At 49.0% G+C, this 27,622-nt stretch overlaps 1 protein-coding gene across 1 annotated transcript in view; it reads left to right on the forward strand.

Moving 5' to 3' along the window:
• LOC133347587 (guanylyl cyclase C-like) overlaps window positions 1-27,622 on the forward strand; it is a 71,205-nt gene that overhangs the window by 36,653 nt on the left and 6,930 nt on the right. Inside the window, 15 exon segments of the mRNA XM_061559990.1 lie at window positions 4,051-4,150; window positions 7,172-7,258; window positions 8,897-8,968; window positions 11,317-11,424; window positions 13,601-13,687; window positions 15,930-16,059; window positions 17,223-17,296; window positions 17,919-18,012; window positions 19,553-19,693; window positions 22,243-22,337; window positions 23,332-23,423; window positions 24,136-24,199; window positions 24,201-24,295; window positions 26,119-26,311; window positions 27,248-27,422. Coding sequence (XP_061415974.1) covers window positions 4,051-4,150; window positions 7,172-7,258; window positions 8,897-8,968; window positions 11,317-11,424; window positions 13,601-13,687; window positions 15,930-16,059; window positions 17,223-17,296; window positions 17,919-18,012; window positions 19,553-19,693; window positions 22,243-22,337; window positions 23,332-23,423; window positions 24,136-24,199; window positions 24,201-24,295; window positions 26,119-26,311; window positions 27,248-27,422 — 1,607 coding nt within the window.

Genomic DNA, 27,622 nt, shown 5'->3' on the forward strand with positions numbered 1-27,622 from the left:
CCCACTGGGTGTGGTGCTTCACAAACCGTCGTGTCGCCGCCACAGCAAAGTCCCAAGTGTGCAGCAGTATTTTGGAATTATACGGAGAGGAATGAACCTCGCCGTTTGCAAGCGAGGACAGAGGAGCTCTCCTCCGTACCGTTCAGCGGCCCGATCCAGCCTCCCGCCCGCACTCCCCTCTCCATTGGTCTTGGAGCAGTGCGGCAGCAGACAACCGTCAGCCCCTACGGTGTGCCGGGAAGATCGAGACAGCTCGCAAAGTGAGTGTCGTGGAATAACAAAAGCAAAAATTAAGTTGAGCAGCACTGCTTTAGAAGACCGTAGGAAGTCTTGTAAAAATCAACTTTGCCTTCACAAAATTAATGGTCACAAGGTCTGTAATCATGGAAACAGATGGCTTAATCTCACTCGTATCGTGACCTTGGAAGGCTCAGTGAAAGCTTTAGTGTTTATATTGAATGTTTGACTCGCAGAGTTATTGATTGATAGCACACTCAAGTAGAGTTTAACACCTCTGTTGATTTCGATTTAAAGCTTTCGTGACTGCAGGGATTCATCTTCTTGGTTTTTTCGGTAAAGTCACGTAGAAGGGAAGTAAAAAAACCAAGAAGATGAACCTCTGTTGATGTTTGTGAGTGCTTCTCATGCAGCAAGCTGCTCCAACAAATCTAGATTGACACCAGTTTATTCGTGATAACAATCCACTGCTGGATGAAGGCCGTCCCCCTGCCTGTCAGTCAAGGAGACAAAACTTCACCACCATGCTGGTACAGTGACGAGTTGGTGAAGAAGGGATGTCCCGGTTCAGATGTCACCCCGTCGATTCAGATGTCACTCCGCTGGTTCAGATGTCACCCCGTCAGTTCAGATGTCACCCCGTCAGTTCAGATGTCACCCCGTCAGTTCAGATGTCACCCCACCAGTTCAGATGTCACCCCGTCAGTTCAGATGTCACCCCACCAGTTCAGATGTCACTCAATTGGTTCAGATGTCACCCACCAGTTCAGATGTCACCCCACTGGTTCAGATGTCACCCCACCGATTCAGATGTCACTCAATTGGTTCAGATGTCACCCCATCGGTTCATATGTCACCCTGCCGGTGCAGATGGTGACTAACCATGACTGGAAATCGAACTTTGCTCGCTGGGTTCATTGCACAGTGACGCTAAGCACTGCGCCAACCCCACGCCCCATCCCTAATAGCACCACTGTGTGCCCATTCATAAAAACAATGTCTTCTTCCATAATTGTTGCCTGTGCTTCAGATTCCAGAACCGCAGACCTCATGATCTGCTAATCATAGGACACTGATCCCATATGTCTCATTGTAAACACTGGCAAATATGTAAAAAAATCTGAACAAGTAGGTCACTGTGGGGGTGAAGATATGCTCCCCTACCATTCAAGAATGTGTTCATATATTTTTTCAATATTACAGTGAACTTAGCGGCCTCTTGTGGCTAGAGGGGGCTCACACGTGGACCCATTTCGCTTCATATTAAAAACAAAAACGCCTCTTCGTGGAATTGGCCAAAAGCTAAGCGAGCTCTCTCCTTGAAAGCCCTCTCGTCGTAGGCCAGCAGCAGACCTCGACATTGGAATGGTGGCTCCTGAACGCATATCGCAGCACATTATACGCGCAAGAGTAGAGAACAGCAGCGTCGCGAAACGATACCGAAGTGGTTTTCGACGACCGGACGTGTAAGTATTAGAGCGTCCTCTCGGAAATGGTCAGTCGCAAATGTTTTTCGAGTCGGAGCATGGGAGACGGGATGTAGGTCAGGAGGCAGTCGAGAGAGATGCTTGGAGAGGACATGGGGGAGAGGAGAGAGATGGTAGTGACATTGGGGGGGGGATGGGGGAGGAGAGTCTTCAATTAATTCCACTCGGCGTTTTCACTGCATTGCTTCTCAATTCACAATGGACAAAGTCACGAATTTGGCCTCACGCCCATCTTGTCGCCAAGCTAAAGGACTCTCTCTGCAATTGATGGGTTTCTCAATAACAAAGGAAGTTATTGTGACTGTTCGTCTTCTATAAATCGTGGTTACACCACTGGCCTTGTTTCCCTTATACGACGGTGTGAAGTGGTTACTGCGCGGGTCTTTTTTGCCTGGTGCATTGTGTACGAATGCAGTCAACGTATGAGAATAGTTGTATACAGTTGTGCACTGTCAAAGCAGCTATTTTTCATTGTGGGTAAAATGGAATTTAACATTATATTTATAACTGCAGCAAACATTTCACTTTTTGTAACTAAGTGCATTATTTTCAGGAATTTCCTCTGATTATTTACTCTTACTACCACGCTTGTTTACCCATGAAAGCCTCACCGAATCTCAATTTGGTGCTTTTCAATATCAGTTGCAACATATGGCGGTATTTTAGCTATGGGAGGAAAACGGAGAACCCAGAGAAAGCCCATAAGGTGGAGAGCCTACAAACTCCAACACCCGCCCTTCACCACTAAGTGACCGTGACATCACCACGGCGCCTGTGCCAGGCTAGGTGCACTTTGAGGCCATGTGAGGTGTCGAAGGCTCGCTGACAGGAGGCCACGGGACAGACCCAGGTGCCACGGGTTGACTGACCGAGATGACTGGCAGACGCACCAGCTGTGCTTGCCTACTGTGCCAACTTCCCACACTTTAGCTGCCCGGCACCCCGCTCGTTGTTGTGAGCGTCGCTCCTCTGCCCTGCTCTGCACCCACGTTGGAGACTGAACCCAGGACTTTGCAATAAGACACAAGCGTTACCACTGTACCACCCTTCCGCCCATTAAATCACCTGTCCACTGTTTTACTGACATGTCAGAATATTCATCCTTGTCCCAATAAACTGCTGGATGAAGGCCACCAATGCCATGTCAGGCATGGGGTTGTTTGGCCACACTTCGCCGTGTTAGTGAAGGTGGGGTTTTGAATGGGACAGGAGTCCAGAACATATTTAGATGTCACTCACCACTGATGTTGATCGTGAGCAGCAATTTAACTCAGGTAACCAGGGTCATAACAGTGCAGTGCATGAACCAATGGCTCCCCACAAACGATGCGTCTTCATTTCAACCAATCGCGAGCCTGCACGTGACTTTTTGCGCGTGTGAATTGACAATACCCTGGGGCTGGTGTGAGGAGCTAAGCGAGATCCTCCAGGATTGGCACCACAGGACATCCGTGTGGTTATTCCGTGGACTTGTTCTGATGTGGAGCGCTCTCGTGCGACTGTCGCCGCTTCGAGCTCGTGATGTGTTCACTTCAGTGCCCTCGATCTGGTCCGTGTTGTTTTTCACTGTGGTCCCAACAATGTTTCGATGCATATCTGGGCAATGGTGGCTAAGCACGTGACCTGTAATCCAGCACTGTGGGGGGGGGGGCAAGGGTTGGCAGGATCGCACAAACGTTGCGAACCTCGCTTTCAGTGGACGTCGAGCCAGTGCCATACCCTGACTTGCACCTCCGATTAGCACGGTTGGCTACGTACGGTGCGAAAGAAGTTCAACATAAAGACACACGAAAGGACGCAGTACAGCAAAAATGTGGACTACATCTGTTTCGTCTGTATGGGGATAGAGTGTTCTCCCCTCGCACACATGTGCTTTCTCCTGGGTGCTTCCGTTTCCTCCCACATGTAAACGCTCCTTAATTGGCCGATAACACCGTCATATGTAGAGGACCGCAGAGCTTGGGTGGTTGTTGGCACCGGCTCATGACGTGCATGCCTTACTGCTTGTCTGCGGTTCTTCCTTCTCGCTTCCGAATAGTTGTCACTCAACTGATAGTGAGTGAATACCGCGCAGTGGCGAGTTGCAAGTTGAAATCATCCCGCGTCGTCATTATTCGTATCGAAACGTCATTCGCAATGTTCAGCGCTCATGAGCACAATTCGCACGAATGACGTGCCATCAAACTATTATTCATGAGCAATAGCGGCACGGACTAAAGCGAAGCGTTATATTGCCGCTGTAGGTTTGAGCTTTAAACAACAACGACAAAGACGACAATTCCTGGATGCCCCTTTGCTGATGGAACGGCGTCTCTCTCCAACGCAGGAAGTACAGCGTGGAGCGGCAGCTGCGGACACAGAGATGGGTCATCCCCTGGGTGAAGCTGGAGGACCTTCCGGAGGACGAAAACAATAGCACACACGAGGTGCAACGATCCGAAAGACAAAGATAAAAGATACCCCCCAGGATAGCCTTTAACAGGCCGTAGAGCCAAGTGCTGTTATCGAGCACCTATGAAGGCCGGCACGGCACGGCACACGAGGGGGTGGGTTGGTCGGCGCCATGCCCCGGCCACCTTTGTCTCCCGTGTGCCTATGTTTACACACCGTACCAGGTACTCATCTGAGGCTAAGTCGACCTAGAGTGGCCATGGACTATCCTGCCTTCAGCTCCTGCGGCGAGTATTTAATTTGGCCCCGCTCTTCCACTCTGGCCAGACGTCTTGGATGAGTCGGGGAGTACCAACACTTATACATCGCAGGAGGTCGGAGAGGGCTCCGAAGTTGTGTTGGTGCTTCGCGGTCGCGTTGACTTTCGCAAAGCCTCGGTTTGAGTGGGGCGGCCATGGACGATCCGCCGTCTTTTAAAGAAGTCGGAAAGCCCAGGGACCCGCGGAGGAATATAAAGAGCGCTCTCTGTCGCGCACGGCGAAGCGATGTTCCACGGATATAACGCGCAGGGGCCAGATGTGCACTCTGTTTTTAGAAGGCAAACATTAGCAACTAAAAAATGTAAACTCTGAGTCTTAACTATTTTCTTTACCAGATGAAGCCCACTGAGCCATCAGCTCTTCCATAATAGAGGTTTTTGGGTTAGATCGCGTAAATATATAATTGTGTCGCTAAAACCCGCCACCACCCGACACAGCCAACTAGTAAGGTTTGTCACGTAACCAGAACGTGGCCAATTCGTCACTAGTACAGCACTAGTGTGTAGTGTAGTGTATAGTGTAGTGTATAGTGTAGTGTATAGTGTAGTGTATAGTGTAGTGTATAGTAGTGCAGTGTATAGTGTAGTGTATAGTGTAGTGTATAGTGTAGTATACTAGTACAGCACACCGGTGTGTTGGAGAGCCAAGCCACAACATTTACAATCTGAGTACGACGTTTCACCAGTAATTACAACCAGCTTCATCAGGTGACGGCCAAATTTGTGGAGAGGTCTTACTGTTTTGTTCCTTACATAGAGGAGTAGATGTGGTGACCACGATTGTGGACTCCAAATATCCAGTCACCGTCACGGGTCGGGATCGAACCCATGACCTCCTGCGAGGAGGTAACACCTCACCACCACGGTACCACTATTCAGTTTAGAAATGCAATCGACAGTTTTGAAACGTGGCCGTGAAGTCGTTTAGGGGCCGTCCGTAAATGACATCACGCACCTGGGGGGGGGGGGGTCAGACATTTGTGACGATGTGTGACGAGGGGGGGGGGTGAGAAATGTGACGTCACATCGAAATGCACAACTTTAAATAATTGTAGGCAACACGTTTTTCTTAATTAAATAGACGTTTTAATATTTTCTCCTACAACATCAGAGTGCAGCGCCACATTAAATACGGACTACAAAGACAATAGTTTAAAGCGACTTGAAGCATGTTTTATTTTTTGGGAGGCGGGGGGGCAGAGCTTTGTGACGTCATATTTGATGGGGGGGTCTGACTTTTTGTGATGCAATATGACGACGGGGGGAGGGGGGGTCAAAAATGTCCAAAATCACGTAACGTCATTTATGGACGGCCCCTTACACAATCCGGTTTACACAATTAGTGTTTTAATTGCGGTGAATATAGCGACATCTAGTGGTTGCAAAGTTCATGTTGAATCGTCAACATTGAAACACAAAAAATTCCAGCCATTCTCAAGTCACTGCTGATAATGGCCCCCTTCATGCCGTGTCGGACATGGGGAGTGTGTTTTTTCACTCGCACTCATCCATGCACACACGGTCACGCACACTCGTTAGCTCACACTCATCCACATCGGAGAGTTGTGGGGGGGGGGGGGTGAAGGGCTTGAAGGGGTGGGGTAGGAGGATATGACCTGGTCTGATGTCACTCGCCACTGATGTTAGCCGCTGCCGGAATTGATTTCAGGGTTCCGGGTTAGCTGCACACCGCCGCTAACCACAACAATCTGCGCCGTTTCACGCCGCATTCATACAAATATAGGAATTGACAGACATAAATTCTTACCGCTCCACCCCACCGCTGCCCATAGCCACCGTGCTAACTTGGCCATCGAGCGCTCGCTGTGTTTGCTATCCCGACTGCGCTATCGGCATCGTGTCACGAGTCAAAGAATCCTCTCGGATCTCTCACAGAGAGCAGTACGAACCTTTCGTGTTCGGGAATGGTCCACAGAAGCGAATGTCGCAGAGCTACCCTTGGGATTCCCTTACAACGAGCACGGTGGAGGAATGGCAGCACTTTCCTCACCTGCTCTGTGCAAGAGAGCGAGGCTCATACTTCTAGATTTGAAGCTTTCGTGACTGCAAGGATTCATACTCTTTGGTTTACAGCGAGTTTGGCTGTAACGGTTCCACCTGAAGACGGAAGCTTGTGTTGCCTCCGAAACGTCGTGATTTCATTTAGTTGTTTTCATTTATTTTATTTTTTACCTACGTGACTTTACCGACAAAACCCAAAGAGTACGAGGCTCATACTCTTTGGTTCTTTCGGTGACGTCGCGTAGGTAGAAAAAATAATCGATCACGACGTTTCGATTGCCACACAAGCAATCGTCCTCAGGTGGAGGACGAAACGTCGTGATCAATTAATATTTTTTCTACCTACGTGACTTTACCGAAAGAACCAATGAGTATGGATTCCTGCAGTCACGAAAGCTTCAAATCTAGATTAGAGCGAGGCTCGTCGTCGCACAACAGTCGAAACTCGATATTTTCACACTCAGAGCTGGAATTTCGTCAGAGATTAGTGAGGGGGGGGGGGACACACCAAACTGAACGTGATATTATTTACGCAGTTATTGGAGACCGGCCTGACACCATCAAACTCGCTACAATCGAGAACCGCGTCTCTGCGCACACGGCCCATCGGATTCGGACCCCAGGACCTCAGCGGTCCCCGGCTCGACGCTCTGACCTCTGGGCGACCAGGCTCTGCCGTCGCCGCTTTCTGAAATGTCACGTTTTGTCGCCGCAGGTGCACGAGCGGAAGCTCAGCGTCTACTTCGTCCAGGACGGCAGCTTTGAGTCGGATGCCATCACCAAGAAGAAATACGACAACAAGGTCTACTGTGTCGCAGAGCGCCCCCCCCTCCCCTACAGCGCTGTACTTCGCGTGGTGACCACTGGTGCCCGTTTGATGAGATCGCTTTACGTCCCCGGCAATTACACGCAATGCGACGCACTGCCGCTTTTTAGCCAGCGCGTCCAACGAGGGAGAGTGTCAACGTTCCCGGCTCAGTCCATTGTCCACCCCGGGTCGTTTAAGATTAGCACAGTTGGCTACGTACGTGCGAAAGAAGTTCAACGTACATACAACACGCAGGCGTATGTTGCCAGTGCTGCTCCCCATGGCATCAGAATCTTTATTTATCCGGGAGAAATCCGATGAGCTATGAAGCTCTTTTTCATAGATGTCCATTAGGGTCGGGTCAGAAAGTTGCAACGACAACTAACACAAAAAAACGATCGGAGTGCAAAGCATCGGTAAGGGTAGCCATATCACGACAATATAAATACATTAAATAGATGATGAGTTCAAATCGCATCGGTACACCAATTCCTAAGCTTGGGCAAGGCAGCAAAACAACAGCACGGGAACAGTCCCAGGCGACAACAAGACAACGACACGCGGTCCCTAGCCGTTGTGCGACAGGCGGCGGCTCGCACCGCTCCACGCGCCAGCGGCCGTGCCCACTTTGTCGTCGTCATTCTGCCGCGCTGTCGTCGCTTGCGCCGGCTTCGGCGGCTGGGGCAGTTGAGTCGTCCGTGCTGTGGCCGTGGTGGGGTCGGTTTATTTTGAACCCATTTGCCCTCTGCCGTGACGTCTGACCGCAAGGTCCGGCCTTAAGCGTGTCCGTGATGGTTTGAATACGAATATCACGAGCCGTTATTGTTCTGGTGGTTCGGTCCCCAGGTTAGAGGATTCAGATTTAGAATCAGAATATTTATTTATACCGAAGGGATCCGATGCGCTATATACCTAGGGGCGGGTAGGAACGTTACAACAACAAACAATGCAAAAACACGATGGTAGTGCAAAGTACAAGAAAACAAATCACCCAAACACACCAAATTAAACTAACCATCCCCATCCTACTAGGCAAAGCCCACTGAGGTATGACTTTATTTTTCAGAAGCGACCTGGCCACAAATGATAGCTCAACAAAGTGGCCCGTCATTTGGATATTTATAGCAGCAAAATCATCTAAATAATCTCAATGCATGTCTCTAAATGTGGAGGGAAAAACCGGAGGACCCAGAGAAAAAATCCACGCGACCATGGGGAGAGAGACACCGCAAACTCCAAATATGGAGCATCCATCCCCCCTTGTCCTCCTACTGAAGTTAAAAAGTGTCACAAGTTTCATATTCGCGGTCGAACAAAGTACGCTCGCGATCAAACAAGGGAGCGGGAGGCTGTGATCATCTCCACTTGTGCTCCTCAACCAGAGAATTCCACATTCCTACGGCAAGGATTATGATCTACATTTCTACCTTCCGGGCCGTCAGCAAGTGTTACTCATTTTACCGACCTCGGAGGGATGTGTGTGGGTCTACTGTCTAACGCACCCGGTGTCGCTGAACTAGTGCCCAATCCGCATGTTTTGTTTACGTGACCAACCTTAACTGAGTGGCCGTGTCGGATCGTGGCGTTCGGAGCATCGGTGAAGAACACTGCCGTGTAACCTGTGTCCATCAGGTGGTCATGCTCAAGCCGCTGAAAGTGTACGACGGGGAGTTCACCAACACGCAGAAGAGGGAGCTCTGCATCGTGAGTCACTGGGCGGCAAGGGCTCTTTTTTTTTAAACAGGCCACGCCAAGGGTCGAGTCAAGGTCAAACTCAAGAGAGTTCCCATGCTGCATTAGTCCTTGGCCCAGAGTCGAAATTGGTACCACCTAAGGTCAGCAAGAATTCGTAGCGATTTATTTATGTGGCAAATACGATTTAAAATCTTAACCAGAATAATTATTTAAACTGGAGGAATCCGATGAGCTATGAAGCTCTTTACCCGCACGTTCAAAACTGTTATCACACAATTCAATGTTATTGGCCACTTCAAGCAATTGGAACCACTGAAGTTATGTAACCTCAGATGGTACCCGACAAGCGAAATGATATCTGGTCTGGGCTCATGGGACCATCCGGTCTTTCGCAGTAGTGCGACACAGCGTTCTGATGGTTGGAACACCGCGGTTCAACCAGAAAACGCATTGGAGAACGCAATACTCACTCGCTCGGAGGAGCGTGCGCATTGTAGTCATCTCCATCGGTGTCCCCAGAGGAGCGTGGTGGAAATGTCTCAGTTCTATGGCAGGGACCGGTCTCTTACCACAGCGCAACCCCTGTTGGCTTTTCACAAAGTGGTGCTCACGTTGATTTAACGTTCATTTGTACACAAAATGTACGGATCATGGGGCGTGTATATTCGATGCCACTCACGGTGACGCAGTGAATTGGTGCACTTGCGCTATGAACCCAGTGAACCGAGAGGTTCATTCCTGTTCTTGGTTCTTTTGGTAAAGTCACGTAGAAGGGAAGTAATAAAATAATAAAAATAAAACATAATAAAACAATTCTCACGACGTTTCATTCCTGGCCATGACTAACATCAGTGGCAAGTGATTTCTCAAGTCGAGTTCCAATTATTTTTTGTTTAGCCAGGTGAGAACTCAGCGTTCATTTGTACCAGGTGAAAACTCACCTGGTTAAATACACCCCCCCCCTCCGCCCAATCCCCTCCCACCAACCTGCCACTGACCAGTGTGGTGAAATATGATCAAACGACCACCGAATGTCATGGGACCTCCCTTGCCAAGTGTCAAAATGTAAGAATAGGTTTTACCCTTTCTGGAAATAAAACAGTTGTGCTAAGATGATAAAACACCAAACAGAAACCCTTTGCAAGGAATCATGTCGGCATTAACCACATTTACTTGTGGTGAACATGCACACAGAGACTAGGCTCTAAAGAAAGCGGTCTCTGGTGTGGACCAATCAGTTTCAAAGACAATGCATCATATACTACCAGAGTATGTTTTTTTGTGTGCGTGTTCACCACAAGTATATTTGGTTAATGCAGACATGATTCATTGCAAATAGCTTCTGTTTGGTGTTTTATCATCTTAACACAACTGTTTAATTGCCAGAAAGGGTAAAACCTATTCTTATACCCCCGGCATGACCAAAGCAGGAGGCTTTCATTCAGCAGTACATTGACAAATGAATTGAAATCATACAACGCAGCACGTGTATCAATGATTGCTAGTTGCAGGTGCCAGAGTGCCCCCTGCTGATCTTAAAGCATCCTGTACCACTTCCCTTAACGAATGATTGAAGCTGGTGACTGCTGTGCATCCATATGTGTTGACAGCGTGAGGTGGTCAGTAAAACTGGATCCGAGTTAGTTCAGGACTAGATGCTCTGCAATCCGGCTAGATGTGTGTAGTGCGCGCAGAGCGGCGCACATCAACACGAGAGGGCATTTGCCAATGGATGGCAATCGACGTCGCAACACGCACGCTTCGTTTCACAAGCTTGTGAGCTTCACACGTCTGTGTGAGCCACCAGGCCTCACCTCCAAAGTTCTGGTCGCTGGCAAGCGCCACCGCTTCTGTGGCTGTCGCTATGCATAACTGGCATTTAATCAGGATAAATAAAATAATTAAGAAAAATCTCACACTCGTGAACAAAGCTGCCTTAAAGTAATATATGTATATGATTGTGCCTGTCCACCAATGTCAATGCAGCATCACAAAACAATTTAAGGATGATAATTTTCATTTGTACACCTCTGAAATGCCACAGTAACTGAAGGTGACTTGCAAAGACATAGTTGAGATAGATGGCCAACAACACAATACGCAAATGCTGCGGGATAATTTTCATCTGGAAAGCCAATAGGCTACTGAACCTAAAAATGCATTTGATTAATACACGCAGACACGCAAATGGGTTCCGCTTGTATATCCATTCATTCAAAGCGCGTAGTCAGCGAAGGACCGATGCGCCAAACGTGTGACCTTTTGCAACCGCAGTCGCATAAACTGCTCTTGCTGCCACACCGTAATGCTCCACAACGATGCATCCTGTACAATGACGCAAACCGCTTCGTTCACAGCTGATATCCATGGCCTGCGACAACTTGACCAAGTTTTACGGGACCACGGTGGGAGGCATCGGGGTTACGTACGCTGTGACCGACTACTGCAGCAGAGGTTCCCTCTGGGTGAGTGACGCAAGATGCTCAACTCTCACCAACGTGAATGATACAGCTGGGCTCTCGCCGGAGGTGTTAGGGGCCGTCCATAAATGACGTCACACACCTGGGGGGGGGGGTCAGACATTTGTGACGATGGGGGTGGGGGGGTTTGAGAAATGTGACGTCACATCAAAATGCTCAACTTTAAATAAATATAGGCAACACGCTCTACTTAATTAAATAGACTTTTTAATAAATGTTTTCTCCGACAACATCAGAGTGCAGCACCACATTAAATACGCACTACAATGACAATAGTTTAAAGCGATTTGAAGCATGTTTTATTATTATTTTGGGGGGGGGCAGAGCTTTGTGACGTCATATTTGAGGGGGGGGTCTGACTTCTTTGACGCCGTGTGACGAAGGGGGTGGGGGGGTCAAAAATCGTCCAAAATCGCGTGACGTCATTTATGGACGACCCCTTATTGATAAAAGCCAAAGTGATTTCCTGCTCCAGTTTACAGTCCTGAGCCATTGGCGGAAATTCCACATTACCGTGGCGGGGGCGAGTCTATACATAGGACAATCACTGTTGAATTCCCCCACGACGTGGTATTGATTTTATCAACCCCGGAGAGATGATGGGCCAAGTCAACCACCAACCACGGATTGAACTCTCGACCTTGTGATTGAGAGGCACTCGCTCTGCGGCCGAGCCAGCTGGTCGCGCCGCGGTTTGAACTTTGCGGTCGAAAGGTGGCGAACGCTTTCCTAGTCCAGCTGTGGAATCAACAAAGGGCTGTGCGTGCATTTACTCGGAGGTGCAACAATCTGCACTCATCACGGTTCAACGGATTCTCGTGTTTCAGGCTCGCGACTACATTCAGTAGATAAATCGTTTCAATCCTCACGTGTTAAACTAACTCGTTTTATTCTTGATTTGAAGCTTTCGTGACTGCAGGAATCCATACTCTTCGGTTCTTTCGGTAAAGTCACGTAGGTAGAAAAATAATAGATCACGACGTTTCGATCGCAACACAAGCAATCGTCATCAGGTGGGACAACCACAGCAAGAAGAAACGGCTGAAGTAGGCGGGAGATCTGCTGTGGCACGAGGTTACATAGACCTCGGCCGTAGGGGGGGAGAAAGAAAGGGGGTGTAGCGGGGTAGAAAGTGGACCCCGTAGCAGCACCCGGGTCACTGGAGTAGAGATCGGAGAGAGATGCACAGAGAAAGAGAGAGAAATACACACAGAGAATCGGAAATAACAGCTGACATGGGCAGGTAGGATGAAGACATCACAGTCAGTTAAGACTTTACCTGGTTAATAACGTCCTTCCAATTATTGCTCAGTTTGTACCCATCTTCTCGGTTGAAGTTGTGTCTGTGTTTATATATCTGGATGGCTTCATGAACTAGTTTTAACATTGTGGTGAACATAAGGTCATCCAGCTGCTGTAGGGGTCACGGGGAACCCGTTACCTGCAACGTGTATGAAACAGACAGCGCTTGGAACGAGCCTCTCCCATCCATCCATAACACAGACGTTACAGGTACCTCTGCTGTTACCGTGAAGGCAGCAGAGGGAAATGCAGCAAAATTCATGGTTGTACTGCACGTCTATGCCCCAGGGTGTATTCCGCCAGTTTTCACAAACCCATACCGACCTAAGTGGTGAAGTATGGTCAAATAACCCCCACAAGCCCGCGTGGTATGTGGAGTAGGCCCTCATCCTGCAGTGGACTCGCCAAAAATGGTTGCAAATGTAAATACAAACAGAACAACGTTACTGCTGGCAAACTCGATTCGAGTTGGATTAATAATCTATTATTCAAACTCGATTCGAGTTTGATTAATAGATTATTAATAGCATTGATTGGTCTGCGTGTGTATGTGGCAGTGCATAGAGAGTGGTGGTAGTGTCGCAGGTAGCGTGCTGCACTACGAACCCGGCGACCCGAGTTTGATTTACGCTCGACCAACATCGGTGACGATTATCTGAACCGGTCCTGGGCCTCCCCCAGGTCGACTCAGCCTCAAATTAGTACCTGGTGTGGTGTGCAAACATCGCCACTGGGGAGACAAAGGCGGCCGAGCGCGGTGTTGGCCACCCACCCCCTCGTGTGCCGTCCGGGGGGATCTTTGTTTTTGTGGCAGTGCACGCACGCACTTTATCTTGTTCTGATTCACTTTCAAACACAGGACATCCTTCAAGATGAGGTCACCTACCCGGAGGACACGCTCATGGACTGGGACTTCAAGGTATCCATCATGCACGACATCGCCAAGGTGAGCGGTTCGCGAGCCCCGGGGCCTCTACTCCGATGACGATAATGTTAAAAGATTAGCGTGACTGGCGACGCACGGTGTCAAGAAGTTCGACATACGTACTTTCAAATTTAAATGTTGCGTGTTTACTCTCCACCACACCGGTGTGCTAAAGTAGTAACTAACTGGTATGTTGTGTACGTGACGAACCTTACTAGTTGCTCGTGTTGGGTGTTGGCATGTTTAACGACACATTTATATTTACACGTTCTAACCCATTTTTTGGCCTTATTATGGATACATAAATCTTGACTTAATGCTTTCGTGACTGCAGGAATTCATATCATTTGGGCCTTTTGGTAAAGTCACATAGATAGGTTCAAAGAAAATAACCAAAAACCACGACGTTTCGATTGCAACACAAGTGGTCGTCATCAGGAAAAGGGGGGTTAGCTTCTAAAGACAAACTGTTGATAAAGGTTTGAAATGGGCGTAGCCCAAATGTCAACAGCCAATGTTAATGTAAGTGGTGGGCAGCGACTGTGGCAGTGGTGGGTTTTCTACCAATCAAAGGGCTGCCAGGTAAAATTAGCATGTCAATGCAAGATCGCCAAGACTCCTACACGGCGAGTGCGCCATGGTGGCTATGTCAATGTGAGAGATCAGCATGTCAATGTGAGAGATGAGCATGTTAATGGGAGATCATGAGGCAGCAACTTCGAGGATGGCGCGCGAGGTAGCTGTGTTAGTGAGAAATGTAATCTGTTGATGTAAAAAATCAAAGAGCCGAAAATAACAACTAACATCATAAGATGGTATGATCGGAACATCACAGCCAGTTATGACTTAAACTGGTTAATAACGTCCTTCCAATGATTGCTCAGTTGGTACCCATCTTCTCGGTTAAAATTGTGTCTGTGTCTATATATATATATGGATGGTTTCATGAACGAATGTTTGTTGATAGCCAGTGGGTTTGCAAAGTACCTTCGTCTTGGAGAAATCAATTTCGTGTGAGCCCACCGCATTATAGACAATGATCAGCCACGGCCGAGGTATTGGTACTACCGTGTTTCAGATCTGCCTTATGTTCACGAACACGGTCCGAGACATGTCGCTTAGTTTCCGCAATGTAACTGCTGCCGCAGACACAGCTTAGTTTGTATGTCAGGGATCACATCCTTCACAGATGGGATCAGATCACGAATATTATGCACTGTGTTAAATTGAACCTGAATTGTGTTTGTTCATGATTTTGGAATTATTTTTGGTGACCCCTGCTATGTATGCCAAGGTGATGGTTTTCATTGGGTCCTCAGATGCTTCTTTCCCACCGGTTGGGGTGATAGCTTTACGGATTGTGTGGTCCGACCCCTAATGAGGAGGGAGATATGACAAAGTGTGCAGAGCAACACGGGGAGTTGGTTGGTTGGTGCTCAAGGGATGATGAACAGAAGAATCGGGGAGAAGACGCCTGGGACCTCGCCCTCCTCACCTCGTCCTCCCCAGCAGTGTTGGCTGGTCCCCTGCTGGGGGCAGGGACGAGCGTGGAGGTGTGAGGGAAGCAGCACAGGATAGCGGAGTATAGAGAGAGTTAGTGGAGTATAAAGTGAGAGAGTTAGCGGAGTATAGCAGGGAGTTCGGAACAAGGGTGGGTGTGTGTGTTCGTGTAAGTGAGGAGCATCCACAAAGATCCCCCCATGAAGCCTTAACAGACTGTTGGGGCAAGTGCTGTTAGTGAGCACCTATGAAGGTCGGAACAGCACACGAGGGGGTGGGTGGCCAACACCACGCACGGCCACCTATGTCTCCCTAGTCACAATGTTTACACATCGCACCAGGCAATCATTTGAGGCTGAGTCTACCTAGGGGAGGTACAGAACCAATTTAGATAATCGTTACTGGTGTTGGCCTAGAGTGGGAATCGAACTTGGGTAACCGGGGATTCGTAGTGCAGTGCACTAACCACTACACTACCACTCCGGTTTCCTTCCACATGTAAACACTCATTAATTGGCGAATAACACCTTAAGATGTACAGGACCGCAGAGCTTGAGCAGTTGTTGACACTAGCTCACCGCGCGGCTGCCTTCCTACCTGTCTGCGGTACCTTGCGCGTCTGGGTCGTTCTCTATCTTTCGAGGGCGAGCAAAATCCTATGCGGCATGTTACAAATGGAAATGATTTCCATCATGATTAAGAAGACGATTATGAATACATATCGACGTCCTTCGTAAGGCAAGTGTGTTCTCTCTGCGCGCAGGGCATGGTGTATCTGCAGAACAAAATTGGTGCGCACGGCAGACTCAAGTCCATCAACTGCGTTGTGGACAGCAGGATGGTGGTGAAGGTCACGGACTTTGGGCTCATCAGCGAGAGGGAAGACAGGGATTGTGAGTACACGATGTGTTCGTACATACGTACGTTGCACTTCTTTCACACTCTAATAGAAGTTTTTTAGGTTAGATTGCGTAAATATAAATGTGTCATTAAACCCGCCACCACCCGACACAGCCAATTAAGTAAGGGTTCATACTCTTTGGTTCTTTCGGTAAAGTCACGTAGATGGAAAATAAAAATAAATAAAATAAAAATAATAGATCACGACGTTTCAATCGCAACAAGTGACCGGCATTAGGTGAGAGAATCAGACTGCTGTGGATGAGGAATTATATAGATCGAGAGGAGGGGAGGGGGGGTGCCGCATCGGGCAAGAGGATGGGGCCAGCGATTGTGAGAGATGACATGTAGGGCATGTGAGAATGAGAGTGCAATCCGACGGACATGTGAGAATGAGAGTGCAATAACTAGACGAGTGTGTAATAGAATGAGGGCTTGTGGGAAAGAGAGTGCAATCCAACGAGGGCTTAGTTAAGAGAGAGAAGAAAGCTGAGACATCAAACTTAGCAAAACTTAATCAAATGCAATGCAACTCAGAGAGTCGGCCGACACAACAGTTAAAACTTTACCTGGTTGATCAAGTCCTTCCAATGATTGCTCAATTTATATCCATCTTCTGGGTTGAACTTATGTCTATGTTTGTATATCTGGATGGCTTCATGAACAAATCTTTGATGGTAGCCAGAAGGTTTACAGAGCACCTTGGTCTCAGAAAAAACAATGTTTTGGTCTCGGAAAAAACAATGTTGCACCGACAGCGTCGACCGGGACAGCCACGAGGGCGGTGACGACGACAGCGACGACGAGACGGGTCCAATCTCAGAACCGGCAGCCCGGAGCTCTCGCTCTCCGCTGCTTATATTCCCCTCGGTACGCTTTGGCTCTGCCCTGGCTCCGCCCTAGCCGCGTTTCCCCACGAGGTCTACCGTGACCCTTGCCCCAGTTCCTCCGCCCTGCCGGCAGACTCGCATATATGCTCAACGGCATGTGCGCTAAGTGCCCACCGTGGCTTGGCTCAGGCTCAGCTCATGGAAATCTTAAGCGTGGATTGAACCACGCTCAGAGACAGACATGGCATGGAGCCAGAGCGAAACGTGACGAGGAACGGAGGCCGTAATGTGCGGCTGACATGTGGTACGCGTAATTCCTCGTGCAGGTTCCTTGAAAAGCACACCTCGTCCTGAGAATGCAGTCAAGGAGAAGATAATTTCATACGCCCAGATGTTAAAGGTACAAGCATAAATATGTGTATATATATACACACACACAGAACACATCACCACACAATCAACTTCATAGATGCCAGAAATTGTCTTGTGCAGTCGAAAATGAATTCACTAGCTTAACGTGCCATTCGGGTCTGCTTGTCGGGATTTTACCACGTGTTGTTCGGCATGACGTCCAACGATTCGCTGCACGTGTTGGGACCTTCTTCAGGAAACCTACGCAGTGGTATGGACATAGGCGGAGACATTCCGCGGAGGAGAATTTCGCATGAAGCAAGCATCTGAAGGAGGGGCGAGTGACGCTTTGCTTTTGTGATTAAACTTGCCAGGGGTTTGCGACTGTTTATCAGCATTGGACGTGCCAGTTTTAATATTTCTCGGGTAAGATTAGAAGCACTCCATCTGATACATTTAAAGAATTACCTTCCCAGAACCTGCCTCAAAGTGCCTTAAATGTTGGTGGATATCTCAGCTGACAGGTGCTCTTGGTTAATTTCAAGCCGTTGACAGTTTGTTCACAATTTCCAAACGCTATTGTGTCATTTTCTGACCAGTGAACGCATTTATAATCGTCTCAATTGCCGGACTAACGCTTGATGTTAAAACGCGTTGGTGCCCTCCCTCAGGCGCGGACTCGGGGTCAAAACAAACTTTTCAACAGATTCATAGCGCGGCGCTCAAACCCATGCGACGAGATAAGGCCAACGAGACCGAGCTCAAGTAAGCCCATGTCATCAACGTGCAGCATTAACATTCATCATCGCCCCCCCCCCCGTCCTTCCCCCACCCCTTTTTCCCTTTAGTTTTGTTCCTCTTCCCTTACCTTCCCTTCCCATAAAGCTCTACGTTCCTGCTCGCAGTCTCTGCGCGAGAGTGGCACTCAAAGTCCCCGTGAGTGGGGCGCTCGTAGTCCCTGTGCGAGAGTGGTAGGGAGAGTTTGGACCTCGGTTCGCGGAATTTATGTACCCCCCCTCCCCTCCCTCGTAACGGTTTGTGCCTTGTACCGGGCTCTTGTAAAAAAAAATACACAAAAAACCATTCATCATCGTTTAGCTGTACTCGTCAATATCTGGATTCGAATTAACGACGTCAATTTCGCCCAGATGACGACATTAGTCATAGCGTTTAGGGTGACGTGGAAAGACATCGCGAGAAGGAGGCTGCCGTCTCCCACCTAACGGAGGAAGGGGAACGGCAAAGCTACACGGACTCTCTCCTGAAGCCCTCTCATCGTGGCTAGCAGCAGACCCGTCGACGTTGGCATTTAGTTTCTGGGATAATGTTGCCACGTGTAAGAATAGAAGCATCATTATCATTCACGGTCAATCCGCTGCTAGATGAAGGCCTTCCAAAGTCACCGCTGCCACCTGTCACGATCCTGCAATGTATTAGTTCCCCTAGCACCTGCTAATAAACCGGTTTAAACACTCTGCATTCATTTTATTGATTGGTGCCTTAATTTTCAGAATCCCGGTAATGTAGTAATTGTCGTTCTCCCTGTCGACAACACCGTGTGTGCCCAATAGCAATTGGCAATTTGACTCGCCGAGGAAGCAGTTACGATGGCAAAATGCGTCCACATCTCCGCATGGCATACAAGTGCATGTGCGAGGCCTTTATCAATCCAGTGCTCGATGAGGGCCTCCCCACACCGTGCAGGGTCGTGGGGGTTATTCGATCACATTTTACCGTGCCGGTGAAGGTGGCAAGCGTAAGGGGCGCGAGATGTTAACTATCTTGCCTGGTATACAGGAAGTCGTGAGTTCAATCCTGACGCCTGTACATTTTGGAAGTTTGCACGTCTCTCTCCCCGTGGTCACGTGGATTTTTTTTATCTGGGACGTCTGGTTTTTTCCTCCACATTTAGAATCAACATCACGCGTTTAGAGTCGTTGGCTGCTATAAATGTCGACGCGATAAGGACTTCGTTGAGCTATCATTTGTGTCCAAGTTGCATCTGAAAAAGAGCTGTCTAGCTCAGTGGGCCTTGCCGGGTAAAATAAAAAGAAATGTGTTAGTTTCGCTACGATTTGGGGCCCGCTTGACAACCACCATGAGAGACAATTCAATTGGCACACTGATGTCCACCTGCAGGCCAAGGGCCGAGTCACTTCATGTCACCACTGGGACCGCCGCCATTGGGGCTTTCTCGTTAAATGGTTGAGATGAGGCGCAACGCGGTTTGCAATGCCCGAGGCGTTTAAGCAACATGCAATAGCAATGAGTAATATTCTAACCGACGGACGTGACTTGCGATCAGAACTCTGGATGGCTCCAGAGCACCTGCGAGAGGGGAGCGTCTCACCCAAGGGTGACGTCTACAGCTTTGGGATCATCCTCCAAGAGCTCCTCTACCGCAGAGGCGTCTTCTACATCCGAGTCGGGAGCTACGGCGAAAGCGGTGAGCCGCTGGGACAACGGGATCGTGGCAGGACTCCCCGTCCTCCCTTTCTCCACTGGCACATGTGAGACGTGTCGGGGCCCCATGCTGAGCTGGCGCAGCAACTGCTCAATGCGGCACCGGGATTATTATTTCCCACTGAAGAAGTCGTTAGCACGTGACATCAGCGTCACACGTAGACTGACTGACGCTATGTATGACGAAATATTTTTTTTTATCAAACCCCTTGCCCTGCTTGGCCAGCGTGTCACGTTTTTGGTCACGGCTCGGCACGGCAAATAGCCGGTGGAAAACGTCCCGGGAGGCCTCTGTTCTGGCACGGCTCGGATGTGCCAGTGGAAAGGCGTGCTGCTGAGGGGACAAGGCCTGTCGGGATCAAAACAATGGCCATGCCTGTGACATGGTCTGAGGCCTCCAGTTCGATAATTACTCCGGCTGAGGTGATTTTTGTCAATTAATGTCCCACATTTATTTTAGTCTTTGGGTAGGGTGCAACAGTGGCAGCGTGATCAGTACGCTGCACTGTTAACCTGGTGATCTGAGTTTCATTCCTGGCAAGTGATATCCTAACTTATTCTGGGCCTCCAACTTTCACCTACCCCACACTAACAAGTATGGTGAATCCATAAGAGTTTGTGTTTGAGTTAGATAGCGTAAATATAAATGTGTTGCTAAAACTGCCACCACCCGGCACACCGATGTGTTGGAGAGTAAGCCACAACACACCAGTGTGCTGTACGAGTAACGAATGAACATGTTTTGTTTACGCGACAAACCTTACTAATTGGCTGTGTAGGGTGGTGGCGGGTTTAACGACACATTTATATATTTACGCGATCTGACCCAAAACGCCTTTATTAGCGTATTAATTGTACTCCAAACACACTTGAGTTCATTCTTTATACTGCCATGCGGAAAAATAAATGCCTTCATTGGGGCTTTCATTCGACTGCCACTCAAATATCTGTGAGCCATGTGGCCGATGGAATAAGCACTGCACGTGGTATATTTTGTATTAGTTGTTTGTGGCTTTACACGAACAGCCGTCGAGTCAGTCCACCGCTGAATGAGGCCCCCACCGTGCTGGTTGTGGGGGTTTTGAATCATACTTCGTGCGGGTTCGGTGAAGATCAGGAGCATCGAAAGTGCATTACAACAATGTACATTGCAATAATGTACAAACTCTTTGGTTCTTTCGGTGAAGTCACGTAGGTAGGAAAATAATAAATCAACGACGTTTCGATCGCAACACAAGTAATCGTCATCAGGTGAGACAACCACAGCAAGAAAAAAACTGCTGAAGTAGGAGAAAGAGCTACTTTAACAAGAGTTTATATAGGATTTTTCAGCGACTTCACGGCAAATATCTCCCCAACTTCAACAGTTTTTTTCTTGCCGTGGTTGTCCCACCTGATGACGATTTCTTGTGTTGCGATTAAAACGTCGTGATCTATTATTTTTCTGCCTACGTGACTTTACCGAAAGAACCAAAGAGTATGAATTCCTGCAGTCACGAAGGCTTCAAATCAACAATGTACAAGTACATTAGAACAAAGTACATTACAACAATGTACAAGTACATTCGAACACAGTACATTAGAATGAGGCATTCCGCTGCCCACCACATAACCTGGCAGCCTGGCGTGCGTGGTGGTCACCAATCTGAGCATTATTTTTACTTTTTTATTTCACCAGGTAACGCCCACCGAGCTGTGGAACTCTTTTTTCAGAAGCGCCCTGGCCACAAATTATTATAGCTCACATAATATAGGTTTTTTGGGTTAGATCGCGCAAAATATATAAATGTGTCGTCAAAACCCACCACCACCCGACACAGCCAACTAGTAAGGGTTGTCACGTAAACAGGACGTGGCCAATTCGTCACTAATACAGCACACCGGTGTGTTGGAGAGCCAAGCCACTACATTTAAAATCCGAGTACGACGTTTCGCCAGTAATTACAACCATCTTCATCAGGTGAAAGCCAGATTTGTGGAGAAGTCCACCTGTTTCGTTCCTTCTATAGAGGCGTAGCCTACGTGTTAAACTCAAAGCAGTGGCTCGTCAATTGGAAATGTACAGCAGCCACACTCTAAACGCACGTTTCTAAATGTGGAGGGAAAACCCGGAGGACCCGGAGACGAGCCCAAGTGACCACGGGGAGAGAGACACGCAAACTCCAAATATACAGCAGGCATCAGGGTCGGGATCGAACCCACGACCTCCTGCGTACCGGGCGAGGGAGTTAACATCTCGCCACCGAAGTACGCCACGCGGCTCCACCCCTGCTGAGCTTCCGAGATCTGATGAGATTTGGTGCATTCGGGGGTCACTTGGTCATAGGTAATGGATTGTTTTGTTTAGTGGGTGCAGTTGTGAGCAATAGCCATATCAGACTCAGTCCTATAAGGCGTTTGAAGGCCTGAAGACCAGAATCAGTGATTTCGCCGACGTGTTCAGGAAGGGCAGTTGCATATCCGGACAGCAGAGTGAAGAACAGAGCTTCTGTCCAGGGAGCATGTTGTGCACCTGTTTCACTTTCTCTGCAGACATAATAGAACGCCTGACGTGCACGGAGGACACTGAACATTTCCGGCCAACACTCGAAGAGAGCGTCATCGTGGACAAGACCGGAGGCAACGAGGTGAAGACATCAGCTTGTTTCACTGCTTTTCTCGCTCGGCTAGAGATGTACAACATCTTCACCTTGCACCGTCGGTTTAGAGGGGGGCAATGGCGGAGTGGTTAGCATGCTGCGCTATGAGCCGTACTACCTGAGTTGGTTTCCTGCTGTGGTGAGATGTTAACTCCCTCGCCTGGTATGCAGGAGGTCGTGGGTTCGATACCGACCCTGGAGTTTGCGTGTTCTCCCCTGTGGTCGCGTGGATTTTTTTCTCCGGATCCTCCGGTTTTTCTCTCCACATTTAGAATCAACACGTGTTTAGAGTATTTGGCTGCGAAACATTTCCATGTGATAAGCCACTTCGTTCAGCTATCATTTGTGGCCAGTTTGCTTCTGAAAAAGAGCTGTATATAGCTCAGTCGGCCTTACCTCGTAAAAAAAAAATGTTCCAGGCCCTTGCTCAATGGTGAGCGATGTCTGATTCGGTCATTAATCATGCACATGCACAGATTCTGCAACACTTCCCAACACGTGTTTGTCCACGGACTTGTTTCCTTCTAATTAATAACGTTAGCGCTCGCGCCAGGCAAGCATGAGGCTATGTGGCGCATTAGCCATGATGAGATGATCGGCTTGGATCGCGGCTCTACCGACGTGCTGTACTCGTAACGAATTGGCACGTTCTGTTTACATGACAAACCTTACTAGTTGGATGTGTCGGGTGGTGGCGGGTTTAACGACATTTATATTTTTACGCGATCTAACTCAAAAAACCCTCTATTATGGATGTCACGTCGTAGTCCGGTGACTACTACCCAGGCTCTATTGCAACAGTTTCCCCTCTCTCTTTCCAGAGCGTCCCACTCATTGGCATTTGTGTAGATGTGAAGCTCTGTTGAGAAGGTTTAGAAACCTAAAGACATTATGTTAACCGTGAGTTAATTCCTATTCGAAGATAATATTTTTTCTAAAGTTATATTGACGTTACAGTTAATGCGTCTGCATTTGGCTGCAGATGTTCCAAATGATCTCCGACTGTTGGGATGAAAATCCAGAAAGACGGCCCGACTTCAAACGTCTGGAGGGCAGCCTCAAGAGGATTTCTAAGTAAGAGGAACACATATCATGCAGAACATAACTTATTTCGTTCGCAATTTCATTGAAACTAAATCTGATCCATTTAAATGGATTGTGTACGTGTGTATGTTGAACTTCTTTAGCACCGTACGTAGCCAAGGGGCCGTCCATAAATGACGTGACGCACCTGGGGGGGGGGGGGGGGGTCAGACATTTGTGACGATGTGTGACGAGAGGGGTGGGGTTTGAGAAATGTGACGTCACATCAAAATGCACAACTTTAAATAAATATAGAATTGTTATAACAACACTAATTGTCATAACAACATTCCTACAACATCAGAGTGCAGCGCCACATTAAATACGCACTACAATGACAATAGTTTAAAGCGATTTAAAGCATGTTTAATTTTCAAAATGGAAATATGGTTGTGACGTCATATTTGAGGGGGGGTCCGACTTTTTGTGACGCCGTGTGACGAGGGGGGGGAGTCAAAAATCGTCCAAAATCGCGTGACGTCATTTATAGACGGCCCCCAACCGTGCTAATTGGAGGTACGTGTGTACAGCATATGTATTAGCAAAACATGCCAACCCTAATACTATAAGTCTATCATTTGTGTAACAGTCATCACTGCAAGTATCCACTCTCATGTACTACACATTACTATTATGATGACGGAGAACCCCTCCGCTGGAACACATGGCATCTCTGCATGCGTGCTCTCCGTTATGTCTCCAGCAAAATCCACCAGGGCCACAGAGGCACGTACGTGGACAGCCTGATTTGGCGGCTGGAGCAGTACTTGCAAGAACCTGGAGCGGCTGGTGGAGGAGCGCACGCATCTCTACAAGCGCGAGCGGGACAGGGCCGACGAGCTCAACTACCAGCTGCTACCCAAGTGCGGCTCTGCCCACAGTGCCCTTCACCCATCGCTCTTCACCCACGACCATCACCGCAGCAATCACGACCGCCATCACCGCTCTCAACAGCACAACTGCCACGATCATAATTAACCGGATTATCGTCACCTTGGTAATCATCGTAATGGCCTCCATCATCATCGTTGGCACCATCGTTGTCACCGATATCCAGAAATATCACTATTATCATCGCTATCACCACCGCCATCAAAGACAAAGATTCCCAGTATAGCCTAAACAGACCATTGGGGCAAGTGCTGTTAGCGGGCACCTCTGAAGGATGGCACCGGCACACGAGGGGGGTGGGCGGCCAGCACCACGCCTGGCCGCCTTTGTCTCCCGAGTGGCGATGTGTACACACCGCACCAGGTACTCATTTGGAGGACTGAGTCGACCTAGGGGAGGTCCAGGTCCAATTCCGATAATTGTCACCGGTGTTGGCCGTGAGCGGGAATCGAACTGCCGCTCGCCCCACCGTCATCACAACCTCTATTGACACCACCGCCAATACCATCGCTTACATCATCATCGTAATTACTACGACCATCACCACTCCATCCAACACTACGACTATCACAATCATAAATCACTTCCACCATGGCCACTACCCCTACGCCACCATCACAACCACCATTACCACCTTAAAGAGTAATACTTTTAAGCAAGATAAAAACACCCCCCCACAAATACAAAAGTAAAAGCACATTTGTGCACAACAGAAGATGCTGCTGCACTGCACTCTGCTGCCTCTAGGCCTATTGACAGCCGAATTATTATAATTTAGCTTTGAGTAAGGATGTCACCTCCTCAAAGTGCCATCTCCAGGCTCAACTCGGTTGAAGTTCCGAGTTCCCATGAGATTGAGGTACTTCCCAGGCGATTTGATCGGAGGCATCGGCGGAGCCAATGGGTGGGGGGGGGGTGGCACGTGCCCCCCCAATGATCCGATCGAAATCTCTCATATCGATCGGATCATTGGGGTTTATTAGTAATAAATCGGCATTTTGCAACCCCCTCTGCCACTGTGTAGCATATTATTACGTGCCAGAGACTCTGAGATGATAGGACAATAGTCTGAGTCCATCATTGGCAATAAGTAACGGCAAAGCAGTTTTAAGTGACTCGCAGAATTGTGCGCAGTTGTGTATACAGTCCACGACTTCCCTGAAGGCATCAACACCTTCAGCGAGCGCGATGCCGATCACACAACGCGGTTCGAATTCGACCCTCGATCGATGGCTGCGCCATCGCCGCACACGCGTCGAATAAAAAGCAAGGGACAAGTCCTTACTTACTAACAACTCCTCGATCATTTTTTATTGCTGGAGGGGTTGCTCTGCCCCTACCTGAAAAGCCTGGTTCTGCCATTGATCGGAGGCAACAACAGTATAAAGCACCGTAAAAAGATACTGCTGCTGAATACGGGGTAGATTGTGGAATGCAGAGTAGATTTCGATGAGAAGGGTGGGGGGTACACACCAAATGGCGTGTAACACAACTGGCGCGATACACCATTCAACAAGGGTGACCGACCGGAGGCATCCGGGCTCGCTGCTCTACCACGGCAGGGGTGACGGTTGCGAGCATTCCATTTGGATGGGCGGCAGAAGAGCATGGAAGGAGGGTCACAGTTTACCAGATTGTTAACGGTCAAAAGGAAGGTGAATGGCACCCATCAATTCCCGGCGGGTATGCGCATAACTACGGGAGCCTCGTTTTTTTTGCACCAACAAAACCCAAAGCGCCGTCGAGTGGGTTTGGAGGCGTAACCGGGGCTCGAACCCTCGGCGGGGGCGCGCAGGTCGGCAGTGATGGCGCTGAAGGCCCGGGGCTTCGTGGAGCCCGAGCTCTTCGATGCGGTCACCATCTACTTCAGCGACATCGTGGGCTTCACCACCATCTGCAAGCACAGCGAGCCCATGGAGGTGGTGTGCCTCCTGAACGACCTCTACAAGGCCTTCGACGCCATCGTCGACTCGTACGACGTCTACAAGGTGTGACAGTGATGGGGGCTCGATTGTATCGAAACTCTTTCGCACCGTACGTAGCCAGCCGTGATAATCGGAGGTGTGGGGTGGGGGGGACAACAAGCTGAATAAAAAAAATAAGTTGTAAAGAAATGAGTTTTCTACCTAGAACACGTGACGTACAGAGAGCTAATTGTAATTAAGATTGAGACCTTGTGTCTGTGTGTGTGTGTTTACAGGTGCGCCACACGTGACGTGCAGAGAGCTCATTCTAATTAAGATTGCAAACTTGTGTGTGGGTGATGTACTGCACCCAGATTTAGAATCGCTCTCTAGAATCGCTTTGTCAATCTCGATGATGATGATTTAAAAGTGCACAGCTCCCAGTGGCTTCCTAATATCAGAAGCAAGTGAATTCCAGACGGCCGTAAGAGCGTATCCGATCCAGCACGATGCAGTGACCGTCTTTGTTCGATGGCTAGCCCAAAAGCTGAAGCTGCTGCTGCTACTGCTGCTGCTGCTGCAAGGATGACCGGAGTTCACGCGATGGTTTTATGCTCCTCAACAAGATCAGCGAGCTACTGCGGTTCATTTGTGGCAAGCACTTTGTGTGTCATCATGAGGCTCGATGATTATTGGAGCGGTGTCATCCTCTACAAGCTTCGCAGTGGGGGTGTCGGTGGGGGATGGGGCAACAATTGCTATGTGGCCACCCCAATTAATACATTTGCGAGCAATTTAACAATTTTTGGACCGTGGCGTCGGCACACCATGCCCAGATCGGGTGACGCTCACTGGGAAGCAGGCAGGCAGGCGCGCGTTGTATTTATTATGCTCTAAAGACGGAGTCCTGCGGCGTTAACCAGGGCGGCCGCCGGGCTCGAACCGCGAGCCCCTGCCACGAGCGGTGATCGCGCTTCCATCTTCCCCGCCCCCTTTCCCACTTTGACCCCACGGCTCCAGGTGGAGACGATCGGAGACGCGTACATGGTGGTGTCGGGGCTGCCCAGGCGGAACGGCGCGCGTCACGCGGCGCAGATCGCCGACATGGCCCTGGACATCCTGGACTTCGTGGGCACCTTCCAAGTGGACCACTTCCCCGGCCTGCCTCTCTGGGTCCGCATCGGAATTCACTCCGGTACCACTCCAGTGCCCTCGTGCCTCCTCCCCCCCCCCCCCCCCAACATGAGCAACGGTTGGCTACGTACGGTGCGAAAGAAGTTCAACATACAAAAAGTTACTTGTTAACCCACTGCTGGATTAAGGCCTACCCATACCCTGTTCGTCAGTCCACGTTGGAGGGGAGGGGGCCTCCGATTGCTCCAGATATGACAAGCT

This window comes from Lethenteron reissneri, chromosome 3, assembly GCF_015708825.2.
Source record: "Lethenteron reissneri isolate LAM-NWPU_2019-01 chromosome 3, ASM1570882v1, whole genome shotgun sequence".
NCBI classification, from domain to species: domain Eukaryota; kingdom Metazoa; phylum Chordata; class Hyperoartia; order Petromyzontiformes; family Petromyzontidae; genus Lethenteron; species Lethenteron reissneri.